At 44.3% G+C, this 26630-nt stretch overlaps 2 protein-coding genes across 3 annotated transcripts in view; one reads left to right on the top strand and one right to left on the bottom strand.

Annotated features, from left to right (window-relative positions):
• The window catches only part of VEPH1 (ventricular zone expressed PH domain-containing 1), a 60155-nt gene extending 39552 nt beyond the window's left edge, over window positions 1–20603 (bottom strand). For both annotated transcript variants that reach the window (XM_009072495.1, XM_009072496.1), the window contains exons 1-5: window positions 20466–20603; window positions 18673–18888; window positions 15548–15722; window positions 1104–1270; window positions 1–8 (exon numbers count right to left, since the gene is read on the bottom strand). The exon at window positions 1–8 is cut by the window's left edge and continues 202 nt beyond it. In XM_009072495.1, coding sequence (XP_009070743.1) covers window positions 1–8; window positions 1104–1270; window positions 15548–15722; window positions 18673–18888; window positions 20466–20603 — 704 coding nt within the window. The remainder of the gene's footprint in view (window positions 9–1103; window positions 1271–15547; window positions 15723–18672; window positions 18889–20465) is intronic.
• On the top strand, window positions 6079–11112 carry PTX3 (pentraxin 3, long). Its single transcript, XM_009072494.1, has 3 exons — window positions 6079–6226; window positions 6690–7223; window positions 10499–11112. Exons 1-3 carry the CDS (start codon window positions 6079–6081, stop codon window positions 11110–11112), a joined length of 1296 nt encoding a protein of 431 aa, XP_009070742.1.
• Window positions 20604–26630: the final 6027 nt, after the last annotated feature.

Raw genomic sequence — 26630 nt, 5'->3', positions numbered from 1 at the left:
TTCAGCACCTATTAAAAAATCAGAGAGAAACAAGCTGAATGGATTTAATTGTGAACACATATAACCTAAAGAGTGATAAAAATAAACCACTAGACTTTGATTTAATAAAAGAGCTTTCCACCCTTGCTGACCTTTGAATAGAGCTAGTGCTGAGGTCAACCCAAGTTCAGCTCAACATATGGAACAAGGGTAAGCTCCAGCCTTGAAATATGGCAGTTATGCATAAAGAAGTAAGGAAATGCCCAATTGTTCCAAAGAGACCAGAAAACACCTTTACCAAATATTTCCTTTGCTCCAGGCCAGTCTATATTTTATTGATTAAAACAACATAGGACTCAGCTTTCCCCAATGATACAGTAAATTAAAGTACTAGTAGAAATTCTGGTTTCCACTAGAAACTGAATAACATGACAAGATCAAGAGCTGGAACAGAGGGAAAGGCAAGGGTCAGGATCCTCGTTGCATAAAATATGTGCTGTAGGTAAGTTGTCTTTTTTTTTGTAAGAACCCAATTTCCAGGAGGCTGAGGGTGTAATCCTGAAAGTCATCTGACAAACAGGATGGAATGTTTACAGCTACCCACTGAGGAATTCCTATTTCTCTAAACACACACACACACACACACACACACAAATGCACCTCAGACCCAGTGCAACTTGCCTCTGTGGAAAGGACATTTCAACACAGAAATGAGACATAAAACAACCAGTTCTTCTGCTCATTTCTGAGGATTATCAGTGCTCATCAATTCCTAACTGATGATAATTTTCCTTGATATATATTTCAATCCAGCTCATGTATTTCCACAGACACAGTTATGGGAATTCACACTCAGCTGACAGAGGAAGAGCCAAAAACGTTGAAAACAAATGGTTTCACCCAAACCCTTTGGTCCAACAGAGTCATTGGTGTATTTTCTCCATTATTAGATGAAGAATTTGGATTGGAATTAGAGTATTTCAGGGAATCAGTGTAGGAAAGCTCTGTCATGCATATTGTGAGATTCCTCACTGCTACCAGCCCTTGCCAAGTCTGCTGAAACACCAAAAGCCTTCCAAAAGGAGGTACAGCATTAAGCAGGAGACACTGCCAATGTGCTTTACCCCAAGTTCATTCTTCCTAGCCACGATCTGGAGGAGCCTGAGGAGGTGATGCTGTTCAGCTTGGTCCAGCTGAGCCATCAGTGCCACCAGGTCCCGCAGGCGGAGGTTGATTGGCCGTGGCTGCTTCTCGTAGAGGGCAGGAAGGACACGCAGCAGCATCGAGTTCCCTGAGGACGCAGCAACCAAAGGGCAGTGAGTGCCTGCTGGACAGTGCCCTACACCTTGAGAGATCAGCCTGGAGACACCAGTTTTTAAGGATCATGGAATGGTTTGGGTTGGAAGGACCTTAAAGATGGGCAGGAACATCTTCCACCAGTCCAGGTTGCTCCAAGCCCTGTCCAATCCTGAAGGATCATCAGTACAAAACCAGAGAGGCACAAAGCACACCATAGAAAATTTTATACAGGGCCAAGAAGCCAAATAAATAACCAAAACAGAACAAACCAGTGCAGGTGTAACTGTGTAAGCGTAAAAAATCCCCTGAAATTCCTAGTAATTATCATATTTCCTGAGCACAAGATCATGAGGATGCTGCTCAATGCACTTTTGGATTTGGATGATGCTCTGTTGAGTCCTAGACTAAAGCAAGTGTGGTCTAAATTAACCAAACAGAAGAAAAAAAGAAAATAAAAACATATAGGGGAAAAAAAAAGAAGAGGAAAAAGAGGAGGAAAAAAGAGAAGAAAAAAGAGAGAAGGAAAAAGCAAAGAGCCATAAAAGCTTTAATTCTCCTTTGTTGTGATTGAAGCTTTCGAATTAAATAAGCAGCATATGGAAGAATAGCTGGTTGTTAAGAGAACTAAATGTGCATGGCAGTAAGTTTGCACAGAAAGGGTTAAGGATGCCATTTCCAGGAATAGAAGGAGCCAGAGAGAGTCAGAGCCAGATATGCTAGAGCCTCTCACACGTTTCCTTAAGATGTCTGTGCATAATTCAATTTGAAGCCCAGGCTCATAGCAGAATATATCACTCCACATTGTTGTCCATGCCTGCCCCAATGTATTTCAGTTTCACTGGAGCAACATATGGAAAACATCTGCCTCTTGCAACCTAGTATGGCTCCTTTTTGTAAAGCCTTGCAAGTCCTCACGGTCTCTTTGGATTTGGTTTCCAAGAGGAACTCGCTCTCTGGCCTCCTGCTTTCCCTCCCATTTCAATCTGAGCCATGTAATTTTGGAAGATAAGCAGATCTGTTCATGGATGGTAGAAAAAGGATATATGGGTTCAGACTGGAGCATGTCAGGTTCTTGCCAGATGCAGAAAATACACCCCAGGATACTGTTGGGTCTTGCCACATCACCCCAGAGCCAAAGAACCAGCACATAATTCATTACAGGTTCAGACAATGTTGAGTCAAACAGCTTGTAATGATCCCTGAGAGGTCCTTACCCTCTGCAGGGGTGTCTCCCCCTCCAGCCAGACACACTTCTGCATCCCATCCTGCTTGGAGGATCACTGGATCCTCCCTGAAGGCCACTCTGAGCCCTCAAAGCAGCTGAGTCAGTGCCAAAGGCAAGGTCAGACCTCACCTCCTACCCCAAGGACATGGCCAATCTCAGTCTTATTGTGCTCTATACCTAAAGCACAAAGGCCGGTGGCAAAGGAAAGAGATTTGCTGGTGAATTACACTAAAAAAATTACAAAGCTCTTCTGTTCCAGCCATTTCCTAACCACATTCTCTGTGCAAATCTCTTCCTTACAAGTGAATCCATATAAAGAGTGTCACCACTGATGTACTGTGAGATCAATGCAAAGCACCAATTTATCCAAAATGAGAACCTGGATATCAGGAAAACGTTCTTCCCCCAGAGGGTGTTTGGGCACTGGAACAGCTCCCCAGGGCAGTGGTCACAGTCCCAAGCCTGACAGAGCTCAAGGAGTGTTTGGCCAATGCTCTCAGGCACAGGGTAGGATTGTTGGGGTGTCCTGTGCAGGGTAGAAGTTGGACTAAAGATTCTTGTGGGCCCATTTCAACTTAGAATCATAGAATCATTAAGGTTGGAGGAGACCTCTAAGATCATCAAGTCCAGCCATTAAACTGTTACTGGTGGAACCCCTAAGCCATATCCTCCAGTACCAGATCCAGACACCTCTTAAACACTTCCAGGGCTGGTGAATCCACCACCTGCCTTGGCAGTCTTAGAACACTCGATGATAAAAATGTGAGAGGATGTATTTACATGAACTTCTCTAGACTCACATCACAGTTCAAAACTGAAACATTTTGTACGGAATGCACTAAAAATTCCTTTCTCTCTGCTAATGTGTTTATAGCACTAAGTCCTTTCTTTGCATTTGCTCACATTTAATTTCTAATAGAAGTTTTCTGTCCATATGGAGCAAAGCCCTTAAATTCCAGTTGAATTTCAGCAATCATAAGGATTGCAAAAGAAGAAATTCGCATATTCCTGGAGAGGTAAAACTCATCTGAGCTGTGCAAGTGTGGTGGGAAGGAATTCAACTGAGAGCAGCAAGTGATGACAGCTTTAAGCAAGGAAAGAGGCTAACCTGAGTCATTATTGCCTAAGTTGGATGGCACAGATAGAAAGGGATCTGGAAAGTGAGATTAATTGTTTTATCTGGGAAAAAAGCATTGAAGTGTTGGGTGTATGGAGGAATGATGCAATGGGACGTGACACAACGTGATGGACTGCAGCCACCAAGCTTCTCTGAACAAGAAATACTTTGTGCAAGGGCAGATTTGGGCAGTTTCCTCCAGTAACACTGCTGGGTTTATACTCACTAACCAAGAAAAGCAAAGGCAATTTAGGAGCAACCTCATCCCTTTGCAGTGATGTTCAAATGACCTCACTGCCATAGAATTGCTTTTAACTGAACAACCTGTGTATACAAAAGTGTAAACAACCCTGTAGATCCCACAGCTCATGTCTGCCCTCCTTAGAACTTAAGAAAGGTCATTAGGCACAACCCAATTGCCTATTTTCTTGTGTTTTTATGTGAGTTAGCTCTGAGCACCTCTTGCCCTTTGTTTCTCACACCTTTTCAGTCTCTAAGGAATTTGCACACATGCAGCTCAGCAACCTTTTGCTCCTCAGAGCTCAGGCAGCCAGAGGTGATACTGTGCCTGTTCACAAATAATTCCCATTTTCCCAGTCTTGCTTCATTTGTCTCAGCTTAAACCAAGAGCCTGAAAATATTTGTTGTCTGAGAATGGAAAAACATTCCACTCAGCTCCTTAATTACCTTCCTTTCCTCTTCCTTCCCTACCACCCTTACCCCCAATACTTTCCAGATTGGATTTTCTCAGATTTTCCAAGCAGACCACACACACTGGGAATTATGCAATTCAGGCAGAAACTAACCTACAGTTGGGGACACTGGAGGACCTTGCACTGCTTGGCTGCAAGGCAGGCAGAGAGGCACCACAGTGGTGTGGTGTGTCCTGCTGGTTCCAGCCTGCCCTGGCTGCCACCACTGCACCCACAAGTGGCAAAGGTTACCTCGTGCTCCATCTCTGCTCCACCCAACCCAGCAACACTGAGAGTTTAGGGGAAACAATGAGTCTCGTAGCATATTGCAATGCAACATGACAGAGGGGCTCTTGAAGATGCACAGCTGTGATTTGATAATCAACCCAAACTGAGTGTTCAAAGATAAAGATCATAAACCAAGACTAAACTTTTCCCCAGGATGACTCAGGTTAGGCATATTCCTATCTGAAAATCAGAATCACTGAGGTTGGAAAAGATCTCAAAGATCATTGAGTCCAACCCATCACCACCTTGTCAACTAGCCCAGAGCACTGAGTGCCATGTCCAGTCCTTCCTTGAACACCTCTGGGGATGGTGACACCTTCCATTAGCCCAGGTTGCTCCAAACCCCATCCAGCCTGGCCTGGAACACTCACAGGGACGAACAGCCATAACTTCCCTGGGAAACCTGTTTCAGTGCCTCATCACTCTCACATGGAAGAATTCCTTCCCAATACCCAAGGCACAGGTAGCTCAGGTTTGCACAAGGAAACCCAGAGACACAAATGGAAAGGGAGCACAGATTGCAAGTTAGATGTAATTATATGAGATTTCTTTTTCTGTTCTCTGGTTATTTCAGAGCCAATACCTAATTTGTACCATATTATCCTAATCTCACCTAAGCAATGAATCTCTGAAATGATTAATGGCCCATTGAATTGATAATCTTAGTGAATTTAAACCAAATTAATACCAATAATACTTACACTAGATTAATTTCTGATCCCAGAGCACCTTTTCTTGATTTTTCAGAGGTAACAGACAACTCTAATTGTGCAGCTCCTAATCTATACATTCCCTAAAGAAGATACAGCACTAACATGATATCTACATAGTCATGGTAGTGTTAGGGTTAATTAGGACAGGAAAAGGAAAACAAGCTGTCCTCTCCTTTATAGCTTAAAGCAATAAACTGTTAGTATAGAATTTATGATAGGACAGGCAATGACTATCAAACAAAGCTGCAATATTTAGTTCAACCAGCCAAATGTACCCAAACCAGCCCCAGAGATGTTTATTTGTCTACCAATCCCCTTCTGAGCCCTGGCATGTACCAACCACAACCTGAGCTTGTGGAGAGCACTTTCTTTTCCTCAAACAACGCAAAATAACTTAAGCAATGCAACTCCAAGTGGTTTCACCCCCTCAGGTTGCTGCACATCGCAGCAATCCTCTCCCAGGGGAAGCTGCAGCTCACAGGAGCAGCTTTCCCCGGATTTTCCCCTCTGCAAGTCAGTCCATCCCCCAGTGAAACCTGGAAGGCTGGGACTGAGCAACGCCCCCTTCTCCTCTCAGCCAAAACCAACAGCCACAAGTGCTCCTATTACAGCCCTGGCACTGGTGCTGCTCATTCATTCAAGCTCAGGCGCTCGGAACATTTATTAGGGGCTCACTCACTGCATCTCCCTCGCAGCCCTGTCTGTGTGCCGAAGCCTGACTGCAACTCCAGCCTGCCCAGGGATTCTCAGCAAACAGCTAGGACAATGCTGCCCCAAGAAATACTCTCTCTGCTCACCCTCTTCTGTGTTTTCAGGGCTTCTGTTTCTGTGCTGGATGAAGATGATGACTACGATCTCATGTATGTGAATCTAGAAAATGAGATTGAAGGTCCAGCCCTTGGTGCAGAGGAAAGTAAGTAAATCATAACTACATCTGTGTTAAGTGCAGAGTTGCATTCGTTGTTGTTAAGCTCTTGTAACAGTTGTTACTACAAACAGTTCATTTGTTTCAGAGGGAGAAGCTCGTGCTTGTACCAGGAGGTTACTGTGCTAAAGCCCTTGGATGCTGTGCCTTGGAATTTGCTTTATACTCTTGATTTTTCAGCTGTTGTGCAAGAAAACCTGTGATGACAATTAGTTTTAGGATCTCTGTACTGCACACTGCTTTACTTGGCTGGTTTGATACAGAGGGACATGGCAGGGTGGGTTGGAACTACATAGTCTTTAAGGTCCTTCCCAACCCAAAGCAGTCTGTGATTCCACTTTTCCATGTCAGTCTGGAGCACATAAGCCTTGCACAAAGCCAGATTTTGTCACACTCCTTCTGTTTCAAACCAAGTACAAAGGAACAGCAACATCTGTATCTTCCCTTCCAGCTGCTTCGTGCGACTGCCAGCGAGAGCACACCAAGTGGGACAAGCTCTTCATCATGCTGGAGAACTCCCAGATGAAGGAGAACATGATGCTGCAGGCAATGGAAGAGCTCCCCAAGGTGGACCTGCAGACCCTGAAGACAGAGCTGAGCCAGCTCACCACCAACCTCGTGAGCTCTTGCGCCGCTGCCGTCGACAAGGTCACTTCCCACATCCTCTCACAGGTAGAGCAGCTGCTTGTGAGGGCCAGGGACCAAGCTGAAGAAACCAAGAGGCTTCAGGAGTTTGAGCAAGGAAACATTCTGGAGCACATCCTGCAGCTGAGCCACAACATGTCCCTGAGGCTGGGCTGGCTGGAGAGTGCCTGGCTGAGGAGGTCTGAGGTGGAAGCACAGGAGACAGCTTTGCAGCAGGAGAAGTTTTATCCCACCAGTGAAGACAATCTTGTTTTGAACTCACTGTGGAAAGAGCTACAGCAAACCCGAGCTGAGCTGAAGGCATCACAGCAATGGGCAGCTCAGCACCTACTGCCAGCAGGTAAGACCACGTGCACTGCTCCTTACTGTTCTTTGCTGGACCTGTCCAAACACACATCCTACAAACACCTCTCTTGAGCACCTTCCTCTCCATATGACTCCAAAAGCACCTTAGAAATATCATGGCAGCTTTGAGCAGTCTACAGAAAGGGAGGAAGCCAATTAACTTCTTGCAAAGAGGTGCTGAGCTTCTCAAAGGTAGAATCAGAGAAGGGTTTAATCAAAGTCCTTAAAAGGGCAGAGCCAGCCAGGATCCCACCTCCTCCAGGCGCTCCCAGACCAAAACCATTGCCAGAGAGTAGCAAACTTATTCTAAACATGCAAATTTTCTTCTATCCTCTTTTACCTTCCCAGTTGGTAACTTCCATCACACACTGGTCACTGAGCTCTCCTGTTCTCTTCCTGCATGTACCCACTCCTTCCTCTTCCTAAATTAACATCTCCTCACCAACTCCAACTGCCCAAAAGCAGTGGAAGCTCTGCTGATGTCAGCCAGCCAAGCACAGCTCTGCAGCAGGGAGGACACATCCCCTGTGTGCAACTGTCTGGACAGAGTAGTTCCTGCAGCATGGAGAAATCACTAACATTCTAGTAGTGTTGTTTGGGGTAGGTTTCCCCTGTGGTAGTGTTGTGTGGGGTATTTTTTCCCCTTCCAAAAAGTTTGCACTGGTCAGCAAATGAGGTGGCCAAAGAAAGATGAGCTCATACCTCAAATTCCATGTCAGTTCTCCTCTGCAGTGCAATATGAGACCCAAAAAGCAGCAGTTTGAGTATGGCAGAGCAGACTCTGAGCTGTTTCAATTGTGGCTGCAGAATTGCTATGTGCATGATGCAATTATATTGATCTAACTCTGCCTACCAAGGAGCTCTCACTGCCTGTCTTCCAACTGCTGAGTAATGACTGTGTTTTCCACAAGTGAAAGTTATTACAGCTCCAAAGCCCCACAGAAATCTCGACTTGCAGCATCCCATGGGTGTGTGTGCGTGCAGGAAAGCAGGGGGGAGTTAGGCCAGCCTCACCAGTGACCCACAGCAGCATCACCAGAGTGATATCTTACACCAGGGAGCAGCTTGGAACTGCTAGGGCAAAGACAACAACTTCCAAACAACACAGCTGACATCAAAGCGTTTTACAATCTCACATGAATCTGTCCTTTCATGTAGGGCATGGATTCAGCTTCAGAAGTAAATTGCTTTCACTCCTTTATCATAACACCTCAATAATCTTTGTGTACTGGGATAGATCTTAGAGCATATTCCTCTTTTCCCCAGACACAAACCTCTTGCCTTCCAGAGAGCATGATCTCACTCCTTATCTCCTCCTGTAGCCCTGCCAGCCTTGCAGGCAGCTACCTCTGCACTAGGTAAGAGCAACAAACCTGATCTGCATTGAAGATCACAGCCTCATCAGTGGAAATTCACTTTATTTCCACTGCCCCTATAAGATTTTATCCAAAATATTTATATTTTTCAATTTAAAGGCTACATTTTAAGTACTTCCAGAGTCTCTCTCTGGAATTTCTCTTTTTTTCCTAGGGAATTTTTAGCAACTGCCTTTAATTTCTCACATCTTGATTCACTGCCAGCCATACTCTAGAGGGATTTTCTAATCACACTTCTTGTTCTTTCACTGAGCCTGGTTTTCATTTAGTTTAGACTTTGATAATAAAGCCTGAGAGCTTGCTAATTAAAAGCTTTTTTTTCACCATAGTGTTCCTAAGTAGCATTTTAAGGAGTATCCCCCAGCAGTTGCTCCTTGCCCCTGCACTTCCTCCAAAGGGCCAGTGTGAAATCTGCCTGAAGCTGGAAGGAAGCAGCCCATGAAATACCACAGCAGTGCAGTCCTGGAGGGCACAAAGAGTCCTTCATTCCCTGCACCAGAACTTTCCACACACGTTTTAGACATTTCAGCCTGTTTAAACAGGAAATGAAGCAGCTTAATTGGTGAAGGAGCTGCTTCTTTCCCTGTGGCACCTCGGAGAGTGAGTTATATACAGCTAGGGAACAGCACAAAAAATACCTACACTGACTTGGGGTTAGTGAGCATCAGCTCCTTTCCCAAGTTTTATAACTTTCTGGTAATGGTTTTAGCTAGTCTAATTTCACATCTAATTGATGAATTGGACATGAGAGATGAATTGTTTTGCAAATATCACTTGTCTCATACATTTCTGCTGCTTCCCCAGTGCCCATGAACCAAAAACTCCTAAAGGCAGGGCCAAGAAAGGGAGTTGTTGCAGTAAATACCTCAATAAGCTCATCACAGCATGTTCCTATCAACACTCCCTATGCCTTTTTGGTAGCTCCTGTCCTCCTCTGCTGCCCAGTTATCCATGGAATGGTAGCAGGACATAACCCGTGGTACAACCACTCAGCAGTTCCCTTCTCCAGCCAGAGCCTCAAGCTCTGTCCCAGGAACACCACAGTACCTAAAACCTGCCGTAGATAGATCGCTGAGCCCATCCCCTCACCACATTACTATTTTAACTGCTCCATACATGAACACAGAGGGATGACAACCTGTCATAATTACGCACTTTGAAGGGCTAATTTCATTAGGTGAGGCAGCAAGAGAGGGATTCCCTCTTCTCCCAGGAGGGTAAAGCCCAACTTACCAAGGGAATCACCAGGACAGAGAGGCTGCATTAACCCTAAACATCACTTTTGATGTCCCAGAACTGTACAATACACAACCTGTGCAGTGAAGGAAGAGCCAAGCTCCCCTCCTGCAGGGATTAAGCCTCTACACCCATTGCCATAGTGCTCCACAAATTCCTTCATCAGATCCAACAGCTTCTTCAAAGGGTCCTGTGGGTGGGTTCTTGAACCCTGCTGGATGAGCTGAGCTCTCAGCTCCCTTTGGGAAGCCCAGAAGTGAGCATTGGATCAAGCACTGGCACAGGCCACCCAGGGAAGTGATGAAGTCAGCATCACAGGAAAGGCTCAAAAACATGTGGATGTGGCACTTGAGGACTTGGTTGAGTGGTGAACATGATGGTGGGGTTGGGTTGATGGTTGGACTTCATAGAATCATGGAATGCTTTGGGTTGTAAAGGACCTTAAAGTTCATCCAGTTCCACCCCACCCCCTTTCACTAGCCCAGGTTGCTCCAAGGATCATCCTACCTGGCCTGGCACACTTCCAGAGATGGGGCAGCCACAACTTGGTGATATTAGAGGTCTTTCCCAAGCTATTCTATGCTAGGTCAAGGGTCCCAACCCTGCAGGTACAAACACACCAGTGTTTATTTACCTGACAACCTTTTAACTCTTCCAGGGTGTGAAACTGCAATCCTCTTCCCCATGCGCTCCAAGAAGATATTTGGGAGTGTCCACCCAACTGCTGGAATGACCCTTCACTCCTTCACTGCTTGTATCTGGGTCAAGGTGACTGAGGCTTTGGACAAAACCATTGTCTTCTCCTATGGAACCAAATTCAACCCCTATGAGCTGCAGCTGTACCTCAGCCGGGACTCAGCCGTGCTGCTCGTTGGGGGTGGCCAGCACAGCTTAGCTGCCAAAAATGTGGTTGTGCCTGGGAAGTGGATCCACCTCTGTGGCACATGGAGCTCAGAGAACGGATCTGCATCCCTGTGGGTGCAGGGGGAACTCGCAGCAACTGCTGAGGACATCGCCAGCACTCACACCATTCCCGACGGAGGCATCTTGCAGATTGGCCAAGAAAAGAATGGCTGCTGCGTTGGAGGTGGATTTGATGAAGCTTTAGCCTTCTCTGGGAAGTTAACTGGCTTCAACCTGTGGGACAGAGTGCTCAGTGCCACAGAGATAGCAGCACAGAGTGGGGAGGAGGCGTGTGGCACCAGGGGCAACGTGGTGGGGTGGGGAGTCACAGAGGTTCTAGTCTATGGAGGAGCTCAGTATGTGTCATAAATGCTGCCAGGCAGGTTCTGCCCAGTGAATGGATTTCATGAAGAGCTAAAACATCAATACTACAAGTAAACAGAGCTGTAGGAGCCTGTGTGTCTCCAGTTCCCAAGGAAGATTAGCATTGCAAGGGTGAGGTATGTGCAGATGGGATTTGATCTCTGCCTGCTGTTTTGGCAACACACTGAAGAAAACCACATCAAGGCCTGTTCTTGAGCTGTTCTTGAGGTCAGGTGGCTACTGGCTGTCCTGTGCAGTGTTTTCTGATGTATAAAAGTGAGGGTCCCTGTGGACAATTGGGAGCCAAACTGTGCTCCTGACATACCTGCTGAAGCAAACCTGACCTGGCCCTGCAGAACAGACCCAGAGGCTGTGGCTGTTCCATCCCTGCAAGTCTTCCAGGTCAGGCTGGATGGGGCTTGGAGCAACCTAGTGGAAGGTGTCCCTGCCCATGGTGGGGGTTGGAACTGGCTGATCTTTAATGTCCTTCCAACCCAAATCAGTATGTGATTCTATGATCTTGGGTCCTCCCTGTGAATTGTGCAGAGGAACCATCTAAGTCAAGAAATGTGTTGTTTGTTAACTGTTGTTAGTAACTTGTAGGCTATAACAGAACTAACTCCTTGTTTAAAACATTATTTAAGCCATGGATTGTTATCAAAGTCATATTCCCCATCATAACCTGATATTCCATTGGGAGAAAAGCAGCTGTATTATACTGTAAATTGACTTTGTGATATTTTTATTGAGTTTATTTTTGTAAAGTTGTTCTGTAAATAAAGATACTTTACTACACTAAAACTTGGCATTCTTCTCATCAACCAAATGATTGAACCAAAAACTATGAAACTCAAATTATGAAACTAAGCCCCAACTGGGAATTCTTCCATGTTTTGAACCATATAGTTTTAGCTCCTTATAGGAAAAGAACATAAATAGTGACATCTCATGGAAACAGAAAGACCCTCAGAGGACTGAAATCCAAGCACTAGCCAGGGACAGTTGGTTGTGACTGCCCCAGCACCCTGGCAATGTTCAAGGCCAGGTTGGCTAAAGCCTTGAGTAACCTGGTCTGGTGGGAGGTGTCCCTGCCCGGGGCAGGGGGTTGGGACTGGATGATCTCTAAGCTCCATTCCAACACCTTAACAGTCTACGAGAGCTTTAAATGCCCCTGGGGATAACAATCCCTCCAGTGAGTGCTGCCACATGCAAGGATCTGTCACTCTAGGAGTTCTCCCACACGGACACAATTGGTTGTCCAATTGCTTTGACATGCTGACGTGTGATGAGCTGAGGCTGTGCAATCACAGTGCTTGGAGGCTGAAGGAAGGATTATTTTTGGGATAGTCCCAAAAAAACCCTCAAAAAATCAAGTCAGTACCCCATGCATGTCTCTGATGACAGACTCAGTTTTAAGGTACATTTGTCCATCCAAAGTCACCAATTTGTTTGCGGCTAACAGGAGACTTGTACAAGGCAGAATTGCTGCTCAGTGCCAGTGACTTTCTTCTCTCACACTCATGTGCTTATCCAAAAATCCAATAAAGCCCTCGCACTGGATGCAGAGCATAAGCAGCAGATGCAGAGAGCCAAGACACCAGTGGTGATTTCAATGTAGGAAACAGCCCAAGTAGAGAATGATGAATAGTTACTCACTGGATATGTAACCATTTATGGCAAGAATCATTATTCACTACCTGTTGAAGCTTCTGAACAAGTTATCATGAAGAATGTCTTATTCAAAGCAATTCCTACTTCCCCTGGAAGCAGCTCATCCTTCTGCTCTATTCACATGTTTCCATGTCTCTCTCATTCTCTACAGATGTCCTAACACACTTTGAAACATTCCTTGGCATGTTGCTGCTATCCTTATCCCTGACCACCACCAGCTACCAGATCAATGCTTCCAGGTTACAAACAAAGCAAGAAAAGGCTCTGACAAGGTAAACTCCACATTGCTATGCCATTCAAGGGGTTTGTGCTTCATACCTAAAGCTATACAACCTGGTCCAAAATTCTGGCAGCACTGTTGATTCAAGGGAAAAATAATTGCTGGAATTTCTCCTATTACCCTGCAATAAAAATGTATCTGAGTTATAAATGCTTAGTAGTAAACATGACAAAAATCCCTCACTAAATAATACCTGCAAATAGCCTTAACTACAGGACAATGAAGTATTACTTCAGTTCCTCTGGTAACAGCCAGAAAATATCTTCAGAGTTACAAAAACACTTGAGATCCCAACATTGTGCAAGGGCAAAACCACTCACACATCCTCTTTGCAGACAGTGCCCTCCAGTAAATGGAAACAAATGTCCATGAAACCCAGCAGAAAAAGGAAAAGCCTCAAAGCAATCACCAGAAACCCTTCCCGGCTACTCTTCTTTATCTAGCTCATGCCTGAAATGCTTTGTCTTGGAAGGAACTTTCTCCTATATCTGCTTCGGTTTGGCAGAGGACCAAATGCAAAGCCAGTCCTTCCATTCTCAATGACTTAGCTGGAAAACTCTCCTCATCCCAACTGCTTTGCTGTTCCATTATCACCTCTGTGGACTAGCAAAGCTTTGCCACAGCCCAGCAGCACAAACATCTCCACCAGCACACTTCTCTCTTTCTCTTCTCCCTTAACTATGCTCTTCTGTGTCAGTTTGGCTGTTTGGAAAACACCAAGTAAATAGTATTTTGGGGGAAATAGAGCCCAACCTACATATGGAGAAGTCACTATGTCTCTGCTCTTGCACAGCCAAGGTGGAAATCAAAGAGCTGTGGCAAGACATGCATGGCTGGATCATGGTGCCGAGTCCAGCTCTGCTCTCTGACAAGGCTCTGCTGTATTCATCCACATGATTCCTGAGCTCTGGAAAGTGAAGCAGCCATGGGACTCTTAGATTACAGGGCTATGTTACTGCTGTCCCCTGGAAATGGGGATAAAGCTGTGTGATCCCTCCTGCTGATAGAAGGTGTCAGGGCTGGCAATGTCGCAGGCACATTGCATGTCTAGAAGCTGAGTTCACACTAACTGCAACAGAGCAGTTAAACACTCTCCCTAAGGAGTTCTTTTTGAGCTAGTAAGATAAGAACCTGATTATGCAGCCAAAGAGTTGCCCCAAGTAATCAAAAAGCCCAGTTAGCTCTCCAACATGCACAGGCAAAGGGCCAAATATGCTATCAGCCTGGCTGATGCCACGAGGCTGAGCAGCCCCAGAACAAGGTTCTTTGTCTCCAAAAACTTCTTTAGGAACTCATCCTCAGCAGCTTAGCCTCTTGCTTCCCTTCTCCATTCAGCAAAGAGACTTTGAGCATGGCTCTTAGCCTGCTGCAAATCAAATTTTCATACCCAAGACAACAATTATGTTCAGTGTAACTAAGTTACTGTGCAAAGCAAAGCACTTAGGCTGTTCACTGCCCTTTTCCCGGCTGGAATTTCCAATCCTGATATCCACAGCAACATCTGCTGGTGGAATAACATAAGTACACAAGCAACTGACATGAGCGATTAAACCTCCAGTTTGCAACACTTTTCCCTAACCTGTGACTATATTCACTCTGTTTCTGTTTGTTACTACCACAAGTAGCAATGCACAATGTTAACTCATTAATACTAATGCCACAAGCCTTAAAAAAAATGATAAATTAATGAATATAGAATGCACACACTTCATCTGAAGGCTTAACAACTTCACAACAATGTTCTCTTCATAATTAGACAGTTATTGCTATTATCTGTACTAGAGGGAACACAGTGATTTTACTCCTGCAGTAGCGCTGCAGCAAGCACTGTGAACCTTATTACTTCAATTAAATAGGAGTTCTTTTTGCAGAAATATGAATATTTTTGGCTGTTTAAACCACAAAAAATGAAATGCAAAGAGATTAGCAACAATATTCTATACCAAGCTAATAATGTAGGAAAAATAGAGAACCACAACAAAGATTTTATGTCTTACATCTGCCTCTTGCCACAGAGTGGGATTCATTTCATTCCCACTTACACATTGGAGTCTTGCCAGTGACACTAATAGAAAGGATAAGGGCTCAATAACTAGTGTCTCATATCATGCTGATAATTTGAAGTCCATTAGTAGGGAATATTAACGGGTACAGATGTATTTCCTGCCCTGTGGGTCATGCAATCCATACTGAAACCACCACAGGCAAAAAGATTCAGTAAATTCACATGTTTTTAAAGGTTATTCCTTAATATAATCTGTTCTTGGTTTGTGTCTAAGATGTTTTAGCACATTTATAGGTATGTTTTTATGTCTTCTTTATACATGTCTCATACATGTTTATACATATAACATACTTGTCAATGGTTGGACTCAATGGTCTTGAAGGATTTTCTCAACTTCAATGATTCTATACATGTCTAATAGAGCCAAACTGATCTCATGGTGGGCACAGCAGAGTTCTGAGCCCCAAATGTTGGTGTGTTCATACCTTGCAGGACACTGTTGACGATGGTGTCTGTGTGCTCAGCCAACAGATCTGCTTTGGCAATTGCAGCCAAGGAGAGATAACTTGACATGTTTCTGCACAGCTCCTTATTGCCTCTCTGAAGAAACTTCACTGCCACTGGCACAGCCAAGGCCATCACTGGAGGTCTGTTGTAGTTCTGGCAAGATATGGAAAAGTATTGAAAAATAAGCAGCTGGAAAAGAGGTTAAGATAAATTCTCGTGCTGGGCAGAGGAGAAAAACAGAAAGCAAAAACACCAAGGGGAAAATAGCATAAAACATGTCAGGAAAGGTTATGTTTTGATAACATCACTGAAAAGAGAGAGAGAGAGAGAGAGAGAGAGAGAGAGAGCGCGCGCGCAAAGAAAGAGCGAATAAAAGAATTGAAGATTATTACACCAAGAAATGCCAATAATGCACCTTTTTTGCCTTCTGCTATGGGAGGAGATGATGTGATATAAGTGCAGTGATTAAATTTTAACTGCTGGAACATTTCTAGCAACATTTTGTACTTGATGGTCTCTGAGAAGGCAACAGGGGCTGCATCCATCATCCACACAGTAGGTAATCTCCATCCCAAAGCCTGGGAAACACCTTGGAGCAATCACTCCTGGTGCTGACTGATAAACATTGCTCCTCACAGCAGTGACCTGTTCCACACCAGTGTCCAGCCTGATGGCAGGCAGAGACAAGGCTCAGAGAGACTTCAAGCATGGGCAAATCTTCTCCAGCAAAGGTCACAACTCCCTTCATCTGCTCTGAAGTGTGTTAGTACTCTAAGTTTTGGCTCATCCTTGTGCTGGCAGGAACTGTGTGAAAAAGGACTCCTCTGTTCCCACAGTCATGCTGAGCCTCTGGGACCAAATCAAAGGCAAACTGGGCAAATAAGGAGAAAGGGTTAAATGCACAGGAGACTTGTTCACAGTGTAATAGCTTTAGGATGGACCATCAATTTCCCTGTGATAATTAAGATTTCCTTTTAACTCATGCAATCCCAGAATGGTTTGAGTTGGAAGGACTCCAAAGAGCATCTAGTTCCACTCTTCTGTCACTGGCAGGAACACCTTCCTCCAGCACAGGTTGCTCCAAGTCCCATCCAGCCTGGCCAGGGATGGAGCAGCTACAGCTTCTCTGGGCAACTCCAGCAATTTCCTCAGGGGCAACTGAAATTTTTCAGGGCCACTAACTTTGTTCTCCAAATGTTACCAAGCTTCAGAAATCTCAAGGCTGCACATAGACTTAGCCATGAAAGATTTTCTGCAACTATTTATCCACATGAAATTATGTGTACAAAGTACACCCATCTATTACCCATTAGGTTCCCACAAATAACTGCCCTTGAGCCTAATAGGATATGTTTGTGTGTAAACTAAGGACCTGCATTCCCTCTGGAGCCTCCTTAATCAGTGCTTTCCTCTCCACTTGCCTCAGCTTTGAGCAACTCTTTGAAACTGGAGTACATCATTGGTTTTTAAAAGAATCCTGCAATATGATTATGTTTAATTAGCATCTGAAATCCCAGAGAAACCACTGGAACACAGATGTTGCAGAAAGCAACCAAACACTGCAAGGAAAGGCAAACCAGACTTTCTGGACCTTCATTCTGGAGCTGCACTGAAAGAATTGACACTGAGAAAATGCAAATCTCTTATTCCATAGAATTTAAGTGTCTCTGAGGAGTTTTCCTTGCACCAGAGATGTGCCAAGCAGTGACAGTCCCTTTCACAGACCCCTAAGGGACAAGGAGCTGCAGCAACCCCTTGTTGTCAAGATACACCACTCTGGCAACTTCCATGTGAACAAAACCTGCATCTTAAATGAGAAAAATCCTTAAAACGAACAGAGCTTTATGCAGCAGCATGTTTAAATCAACATAATGCCTCGTTATGTTTGGCTGAGAGGCACTGCTGAGCAGAAGCCAAATGCTGCCTCCAAGTTATACTCTAGGATTCCACACAGAAAGAATGGGTAGATAAGGTTTTGGCCCTCTGAGTAGGATTTAAAAGAGCTGAGAAAATCTCAAAGAACAACTTTATTTTGTCCCTACAATAAAGACAAACTACTCAGTTAAGGAAAGGTTTGGGAAGGAGAAAGTTTTTATTTGTACTGTGATAACTATCAGGGTACATGTAGGAAATGTGAGGGTGACAATGAAGCCCAGAATTCAATTATACAATACAGTGATGTTTGCAAACCTGAGGGACCTCCCTGCTGCTAATACCAGCAGAGACCTGCTGTGAGATTCAACCCAGCTGGCAAAAACTCATTACTGCTCCAACTATCCCTCACATATGGTATAAACCCCTCATTTTATGTCTCCTTTATTTTGTTATGCAAAGGAACTTACTGCTGATAATAGCTCTGGTTCACATATATGTATTTTTATAGCTAGGTTGTGTCTGCCACATTCCTACCACATTCCAGGCCAGGCTGGATGGGGCTTGGAGCAACCTGGGCTAGTGGAAGGTGTCCCTGCCCATAGCAGGGGGTGGAACAATGAGATTTAATGTATCTTCCAACCCAAACCACTGTGTGATTCTATGATTCTCTGAACTATTTAATTTCAATTTCTTCAAGAGAGGAGGAATGTGAACACAGTGCAGCCCCCAGAACATCTGGATACGAGCTGGCTTGATTGGGGCCCACAGCTGCCAACAGCACCAAGTGAAAGCTTAAACCAGTCATTCCATACTTCAATATTCTTACGAAATCTGATTTCTAAACTGCTTAAAAACCAAAATATGATTTGACAACGTACAGTGTCTCAGCTGGAAAGTTTAAACTGTGCTGCTACCAGTATCCAAACCCACTCAGTGACTCATGAGGCAGAGAGGGAGAAAACTGGCCCCTCCAGGAAGGCATTGCCCAGCAGAAGTGTGGTCCTACCTCCAGCCATTCCCAGAGGAAGGTGGAGGAGAGACAACCCCCTGATGTACCACTGACTCGAAGATATGTCACTGTACTCTGTATATTAGCATTTGGGGTTAAGCTCTTGGTTTTAAACAAATATCACTCCCATGCACCCAGAACAGCACAACTGCAGTTCAGAAGATACAACTGAATAGGTAGTAAGTGCACAACACTCCCTTGCTGTCAGCTCAGGCTCACCTGCAAGATACAGCTCATGATATCAGATGCAATTTTGGCATGTGGTGCATCCTCATCTTTCCCAGAAGGCTTCAGGTTGTGCTCCAGACATGACTCCCAAAGGGCCACGAGTGCTTTGCCATGCCTCTCGATGGATGCAGTTTCCCTGATGGCAGTGGTGATGCGAGTGATGCAGATTTCCACCACAGCCTGGTCGTTGTCATTGGTCAGGTAGTCCTGGCTCAAAGGGGAAGACATTTGCAAGTGAATTGGTTTTCAAAGACCCAGCAAAATTAAACTGTAGAATCACAGAATCATAAAATGGTTTGTGTTGGAAAGACTTTAAAGATCATCTAGTTCCAAACTCCCCTGCCATGGGCAGAGACACCTCCCACTAGCCCAGGTTGCTCTAAGCCCCATCCAATCTGGTCTTGAACACTCCCAAGGTTGGAGCAGCCACAGCTTCTCTGGGCAACCTGTGCCAGTGCCTCAGCACCCTCACAGGGGAGAATTTCTTCCTAATTATCTAATCTAATCCTACCCTCTGTCAGTTTGTAGCCATTCCCCCTAGTCCCATAACTTCATGCTCTTGTCCAAAGTCCCCCTGCAGCTCTCTTGGAGCCCCATGGAGTCATGAAGATCTTGTGACAGTTCTGTGTCCATTTTCCCACTTCCACCTTTACGACCAACGTTTACAGTGATTAAACAGAGACATTAGTCATCCCACAGGCAAATCACTGCTTTATGTCTTAATTCTCCTTATTATAAAGATATATATTATGTTATCAAATGATTTTTGGTAGCCTTCTTGACCAGAGATTTCAGCCACACACCTTAGAACCTCTCAGGTTTCTTCTGCCATAACCAGCCCCAAACTGAAACTGTAATTGTCACATCCCCACTATACACAGCCAAATGTAGGGCCCAAATGTTTCACAGCATGTTGAGTCCCTGATGTAAACATAGTTAGTCTCAATTAGTGTCAGTGTAACATGAGTAAAAGGTAATTAAACAGAGTTTATCACAAAATGCTGTAATCCCCAGTAATTACTGGCACAGATGCCACATGGTTGTGAAATGCCAATGTTTCTCCATAGCAAAAAGACTCACAGTCTCCATGTCCCTCAGTCTATACTGTTCCACATTAAAAAGTAATGAAGATAAAAGACAGACTAAAGTATTAACCAAAACTCATCACATTTTGGGAAAAACACATGGCAAATCCAGGCTGCTCCAGCAGAATGAACAGGGCACAAAGCAGCTCCCAATCTCCAGAGGCTGCTATGGGAATAACCATCCAGCTTGGAGGCAGGACCAGCTCCGCAGGATGCTTGAGCTGCTTACTGAAGGCTCATGTGTTTGCAAAGCCATTTTATAGAAAATTCAGGCATTTTCTCTCCAAAAGGATATTAGAGGGAAAAATTTATCCATGGAAAGATTTGTAAAGCATTGGCACAAGCTGCTCAGGGCAGTGGGGGAGTCACCATCCCTGGAAGTGTTGAAAAACTTGTGGATGTGGCACACTGGTCTTAAGCCAGGTCAAGGTGCTCTTGGCCTTCTTAGTCACCTGTGCACACTGTTGGCTCCCATGGAGCTGCTGCCACCAGCACAGAAGAGTTCCTTTGTGACCAACACCTCTCCCCACTCCTCCCCCAACCTGGAGCTGCATGGGCTTATTGTGTCTCAAGGGCAGGACCAACACTGAGCCTTGGTAACCCTCATGCAGTTGTCCTCAGCCCATGGATCAAGTCAGTCCAGGTCCCTCTTACACAATACATCAAATTTCATGCAAAATGAAGGACAGTTTCACTCACTGCAGCTGAGCTAATGATCCTGATTTGTTCAAGAGCTTCAGAGAGGCTTCCCTCGATTTCAGCATCCTCTAAGGAGAAGAGATCCCCTGCACGGGAAAGGTCCTTCTGGGCCAAAACCAGCCCAAAGAGCTGATGCATGGCTGACCTCAGCCAATCTCTGCCTGCACCACATGCATCAGCCACTCAGATGGGCACAGAGTGGAAACAATCCTGGGGAGGAGTGATCAGTTCAATATGAAGAATAAATCTGGTATGTATTTCAGGTCTTCGTTGGCCCCAGGCTGAAAGGGAAAGAAAAACAGGGAAAAATTAGCAAATGCATTGACTGTCATATTCCAGTTTGGCAAAGATGTTTACAGGGTGTGTGAAAGCATCAGACAGGATTCTCTGATCCAGGGGTATCCTTAGTCACATACCACAAAGTGCATATTGAAAGACCTTTTAGACTCTCAGAATGGTTTGGACTGGAAAGGACAAAGACCATCCAATGTCACCCCCTGCCATGGGCAGGGACACCTTCCCCTAGCCCAGGTTGCTCCAAGCCCCATCCAGCCTAGCCTCAAACATTTCCAGGGATGGGGCAGCCACAGCTTCTCTAGGTACCATGTGCCAGTGCCTCACCACCTTCTGAGTAAATAATTTTTGCCCTGGAGGAGGAGGGTGAAGCTTTTTTGTTTGTTTTCGAGGTTGTTGTGTTTTGACTCCAGAAAAACATTAGTAAGATTAAGAAGATAAGGATTTTTGTTTAGAAAAACAGGCAGTTTTGTTGCCAAAATGATCCCTGGGGTTTTTTCAACTCCTGGAAAACAAACACTTGGCTGAGGTGAAACTATGCACTTCTCCTTGGCTGGGGAATGTTCCAGAGGCTGAGCACCATGCACACACTCATGAAATGGAAAAGTCCTGCACTTGTGCCCCAAAACTCTGGTGCTTAAGGCATCTGCAGAGGAGATACTTGCCTTAATTATAGGAAACATTTGGGAGTTTCTACGTTTCAGAAGTGCTACTTGCTAGGCTACAAGCCTGCCAAGATTTTCCTCACAATGATGTGTCCCTCTGCTCACACACCCTTGAAGTGAAGGTCTTCATGGGCAAGCTCAGTGCATGTGAGAAAGGCACCAACAGCACAAGGTCCTCCAAGTCCAGAACATCCCACAGGGCTTGAAGACCTTCCTTGGACTTTGCCAAGGCAGGTACAAAGCCATGTGGATGGAAAACATCTGTCTTTGAGTCTTCCAAGGGTCTCCAAGGTGATCCTACCACTAGGAAAAGAGCAAGGGCAGTTCCTCCTCCCTCTGCTCCTGATTATACTGTACTTCTTCTATCCTCTCCCACCAACTCTATTCATGATGACAAAGAAACCCAGCAAGGCACAACTTGTCAGCCCCAAAGAGCACCTGAGTGCATGGCTCTGGCATGAAGGTAGGCAGACACCAAGTACAACACTCATTAATTCAAGTGTTTGAGTTAGTTTCAAATGTTACACTCTGAAAAAGCAGTTGCTAGAACTGGATCAGCCTTGTGTGTGCACATGGCTTGAATGGCCTAGTCTGGGTTTTCAGTCAGGAAGTTTCCCTGTAGCTTCACAGAGTGGAAGGGGAACTTGAAGATTTGATATATGTTAGGTGAAGTAAAACATAGGAGAAAAGGGAAACTTATAAAAATAGGCTGTTTGTAATGTGGACAGGGTGATGTGTCTCTAACCCAGGTATAACTCGACACAAGAACATGTATTAAAACACAAACATTATTTCACAAACAAGAACTTTTCCTTTGTCTTCACTTATTCATCTCATATAGAACATTACCCGATTTTGAGGTGAGGAAGAGATGCACCAAGCACATCTTCCAGATGGCCCATGTGGATTCACAATCAGCTCCTCTAGCTTCTTCTCTTGAGTTGACAAACAAAGCACTACATCAGAATCATAGAATCATCAAGGTTGGAGGAGATGTCCAAGATCATCAAGTCCAACCATTACCCTGTCACTGCTGGAACCCCTAAGTTATATCCTCCAGAGCCAGATACAGACACCTCTTAAACACCTCCAGGGATGGTGTTGCCACAAAATACATCACTTATAATTATTATTTGACATACAGAGTACCCTTAATCCCTGTGACTTTATTTATGCCATTTTTCAAGGGGAAAAAAATGGAATCAAAATGTCAAATAAGGAGCAAAACCACTACAAAGCTCTGAGAACCTTCTGTAAATGACTCACTGAAACCACCTCTATTTTAACAACACAATCAGCACACTGTACTTGACAAGGTTATTTTCATTTTCCCAACTCTACCAATATCATTCCACAGCCCTTGCAATTTGCTTAGACAGAAGCAGAGAGGAGCTCTTAGGAGTGCAGAGCCCAAGGCACACTAGGCTAGATCCTCATGCCCATCACCTAAATCAGCACCCACCGCACTGCAGGGGATGGTGTAAGCACAGAGATCAGGTCCTTCAGACTCAGCGGTTCTCAAGCTCCAAAAGAGACTTTCCAAAAGCCAAAGACACCCAGTGATTCATTACCTGCTGCTGGTTCCACCTTGCCATCCCCAGTGCTGGTTACAGGTGCTCCCGAGGACAAAGCCTGACCCTTTGCCTTGCTCTCCTGCCACCCTGAGCAGTATCCGAGGGCACAGGGAGCGGAAAGCAGTGAACCTGGAGCTGTTAATTGCCGTGCCAGGAGGAAGGCATGTCAGGAATGCAGACTAAAGCTGCCTAAAAGTTACCCATGGCTCCTGTCAGGTGACTACAGGGACCTAAGTGCAGAGGGGCCTTATCGCTGAATGAGCTGCTCTGTTTCCAGCACAAAATACAAAGCCTACTCCACTCGAGGGCAGTTGTTTTTAAGAGAGAAAACAGAACTCTCTGTGTTAGTGGAAAGCTATCCTTTCCTGGGAAGGAGGGAAAAAAAGCCCTTGGTAAGCTCACACTGGTTGAAAGAGAAAGAACAAGGGGACAGACTTGCTAGAGAGGAGGTTTTCTGGCCAAAGGAATAAATGTTATCATTCTCTAACCTTTACATGAGCACAAAAGAGGTCTGAAGTTCGCTTTGGCTTTTCACATTACCCTCCTAAGTAGCACAACAAAATGTGCCTATAGAATGTGGAAAAATGCTCTAGGAAGGAAGATGCATTTGAACCTACCCTTTGTTCAGCTGCTCTGGGACACAGCAGCCCCTACACTCCATGATCCTTGGGGGTCCCTTCCTGCTCAGGATATTCTAGGATTCTTAGCCTTTTGCAAATGATACTCTCCTTGGTGTGCTCCTGCAGAGGAGTTTCTTAGAGAGGTTCTGTTCTCCACCTGAACAAACATTCTATGTGAGTTTTCTAGACAACACTGAGGACAATGCAGAGAAACGTTGACTGACCATGAGCTCTTTGAAATGGAATTATAGCAAATCTGCTTAATGCTACATTGTGTAACAATGCTGAAAATGCTTTCCTTGCACAGGTCCTAAAAGGAAGGAATTGCCCCTTAAACCTTTCCTTGCTTTACTGCAAGATTGTACTGTTTGCACCTGCCACTGTGGAAAAATAGAAAACACAATCCTCTGTCTTATAAAAATGTCAGTTTTAATTACTTTTTGTTTTAAAGAGCCAAGTTGGATGATAAAATTGATTCAGACTATGGTTCCTGAGCTGTCTCATCACCTTGAATCCACACCACAACTCCACATCACCCATCAGTGTCCTCTCATTCAGATTACACTTATATTTGAGTCTCATGCACACAAGCAATGGAAAAGAGGTAAAGGTTGTCTATCCTGCATGGATCCCCATTAGCACAGCACTTGAGGGAGTGCAGGAATCCACACCTTCCCGTGGCCAAAATATAAAGAACAAAGCAGGACCTGCAGCTCTTGCTACCAACTTCAAGTCATCATTATGCAGGAAAAAAGACTCAGTGTATAATCCAAGCTATTTCCACTGGTTTGTGGTGCAGTTCCACACCTGACTCAAAGGTTTGATCTGATTTTCAACACTGTTTCCCTTTTCATGACAAGCTGAAAGAGCAAAATGTTCCCTGGGCCCTTGAAGCTGTTCCCCTCCAAGGTGAGTCTCTCCACTTGCTGGAGGCACAGCATTCTTACCAAAGCTCCTTATCAGAAGCAATCAGAATAAAAGCCAGCCTGGCAGGTTTCAGAGCTTGAAGGGACTGAATTGGCCTGTTTGCAAAATAATTCCCCCAATAATAGAAGATTTACAATAAAAATTCCATGTAAAAGGCCAGTTGGACCTAAGGGCATCCAAAAGCCAATTGAACTTTGAGCTGAAAGGCTGAGCCTTAGAGTTTATCAGGAGCTCACATTGTGCAGAAAGACATTAGAAGGACAGGGAAAAAATATCCTTTAAAATCAAAGAGGAAAGGAGAGGATAAAAGTTTCTATATTTATAGTGCAGGGAATTCTACAAAAATTAGAATAATTTCCTTAACTTTCAAGAGACTTGAAATGCAGGTATGGGGGTGTGATTTTATGGGTGTTATCCCACTGCAGACAGAAGTACAACCTTCAAAGAACTGTGCAATCATATTGCTCATCAAGTTCCATCCTAAGCAACATAAATCAGGAAAACCTTCACTATATTTAGGGAATTTTAGGAAACCTCTGAGAGTTCATGTTCAGTGAACTTTATAGGATCTTCTGTAAGAGATTGCCCAGGGTAAATGGGCAAATCTCTTACAAACCTCAGCCCAAAGCTTTGATTACCTATAAAAAGGGAAAGAACAACAAAAAAATCAATTTGCTTACCTTGCAGCCATGCTGCCATGCTTGGTGCCCTGGGTTATAGGAAGGGCTTGGGATGCCTTGGATCAAAGATGCTATAGAAAGCAAAAGTAAAGTGGTATTAGTAACTCTTTGCCTTTTCAGCATTGTGTGCAGACTGTAAAATACATCTCAGGAGGAATAAAACTGTGTGTTCCACCAAACAGGAGTTAATGTTTAGGCCAGAAAGAGCAGGACAGAAGCTCTGCTAAACCCTGGGGGGCAGGTGATGTGCATGGGGTGAATAGGGAGGTTTGCATTTTCTTGCTCTCCAAAAACATGGATGAGGAGAAATGTTTGCCACTGCTGCATTTGGGTTTATTTAATTATTCTGAATAATACAAATATTCTATTTTATATAATTAATTTATGTAATTTCATACAGTTCATTACATAATATTATTTATTTTCCTTCTCCATTCTATTATTCCTAATAATATCAGCATTCTATTTTATATAATTTTATAGAATTATAGACTTCCAAGCTCCAATTCTGCTACCACAATTCCAGGGTTGCACCACTAGCCACAGCCTCAAGTTCAGTGTCCTTCTAGATGCATAAACCAGTGTGGAAATAATTCTTCCCTCAGATAAACTGGTTTAATCAGCAGCCTTTATGGGGCAGATGCTGCTCTAAGTGAAAGAGACTTCACAGATCTCAGAGGCAATTTTGGCTGCACCATCCATGCAGAACCCACTGATGCAGAGGGGAAACAATGGACTTAAGAACTTGGTAGCTGCTATTTCTGCTAATAGATAACTTAATCCTTTATTTTTCTATCTATCTCCTTGATAGTCTCTGTGCTGTCAAGAGTTTTCTATGATTTTCAGTACATAAGAAACCCTAAAGGTTTATATTTGACTGTCTATTTGACTGCTGCTTTAGCACACCCCAATGCTATCCATCACACTTCATAAGACTTCACATGTTTTAACACCCATAAGACAAGTGTCTAAGAATTCCATGTCAAAATATCTTCCTGATGGCAAAATATTCCACTAAACTAAACACCACTGCTCAGATGGACTAAATTGCTTCACAACAAACACCAATTCACTCAGTGATGCTGCTGAAAGCTGCTTGTTTTTAAGGGTTGCTTAAGGAGTATCTGTGCCACTGTCAGGACTGTGATGTTACAGAAAAAGGACTTAGGATAACATTGTACAAAGTGTATAAATAGGTGTTTTCTGTCTAAACAGAATGAAGTAGTAAATGGGACAGAGCAGGAGGGATAGGATCAGAATACAGGATCCCTAGGGAAGCCTATCCTAAAGTCAGGGAATGACCTTGACACTGGAAGTCATAATTGAACTAAAAACAATTAATAAATGCATAATCACTGAACCTTAAAGTCTCCTGAAACAGCACCAAACAATCACTGAATGTCCT

This window comes from Acanthisitta chloris, unplaced genomic scaffold (assembly GCF_000695815.1).
Source record: "Acanthisitta chloris isolate BGI_N310 unplaced genomic scaffold, ASM69581v1 scaffold1824, whole genome shotgun sequence".
In the NCBI taxonomy this organism is placed as follows: Eukaryota; Metazoa; Chordata; class Aves; order Passeriformes; family Acanthisittidae; genus Acanthisitta; species Acanthisitta chloris.
This window is presented reverse-complemented; position numbering and strand designations above follow the sequence as displayed.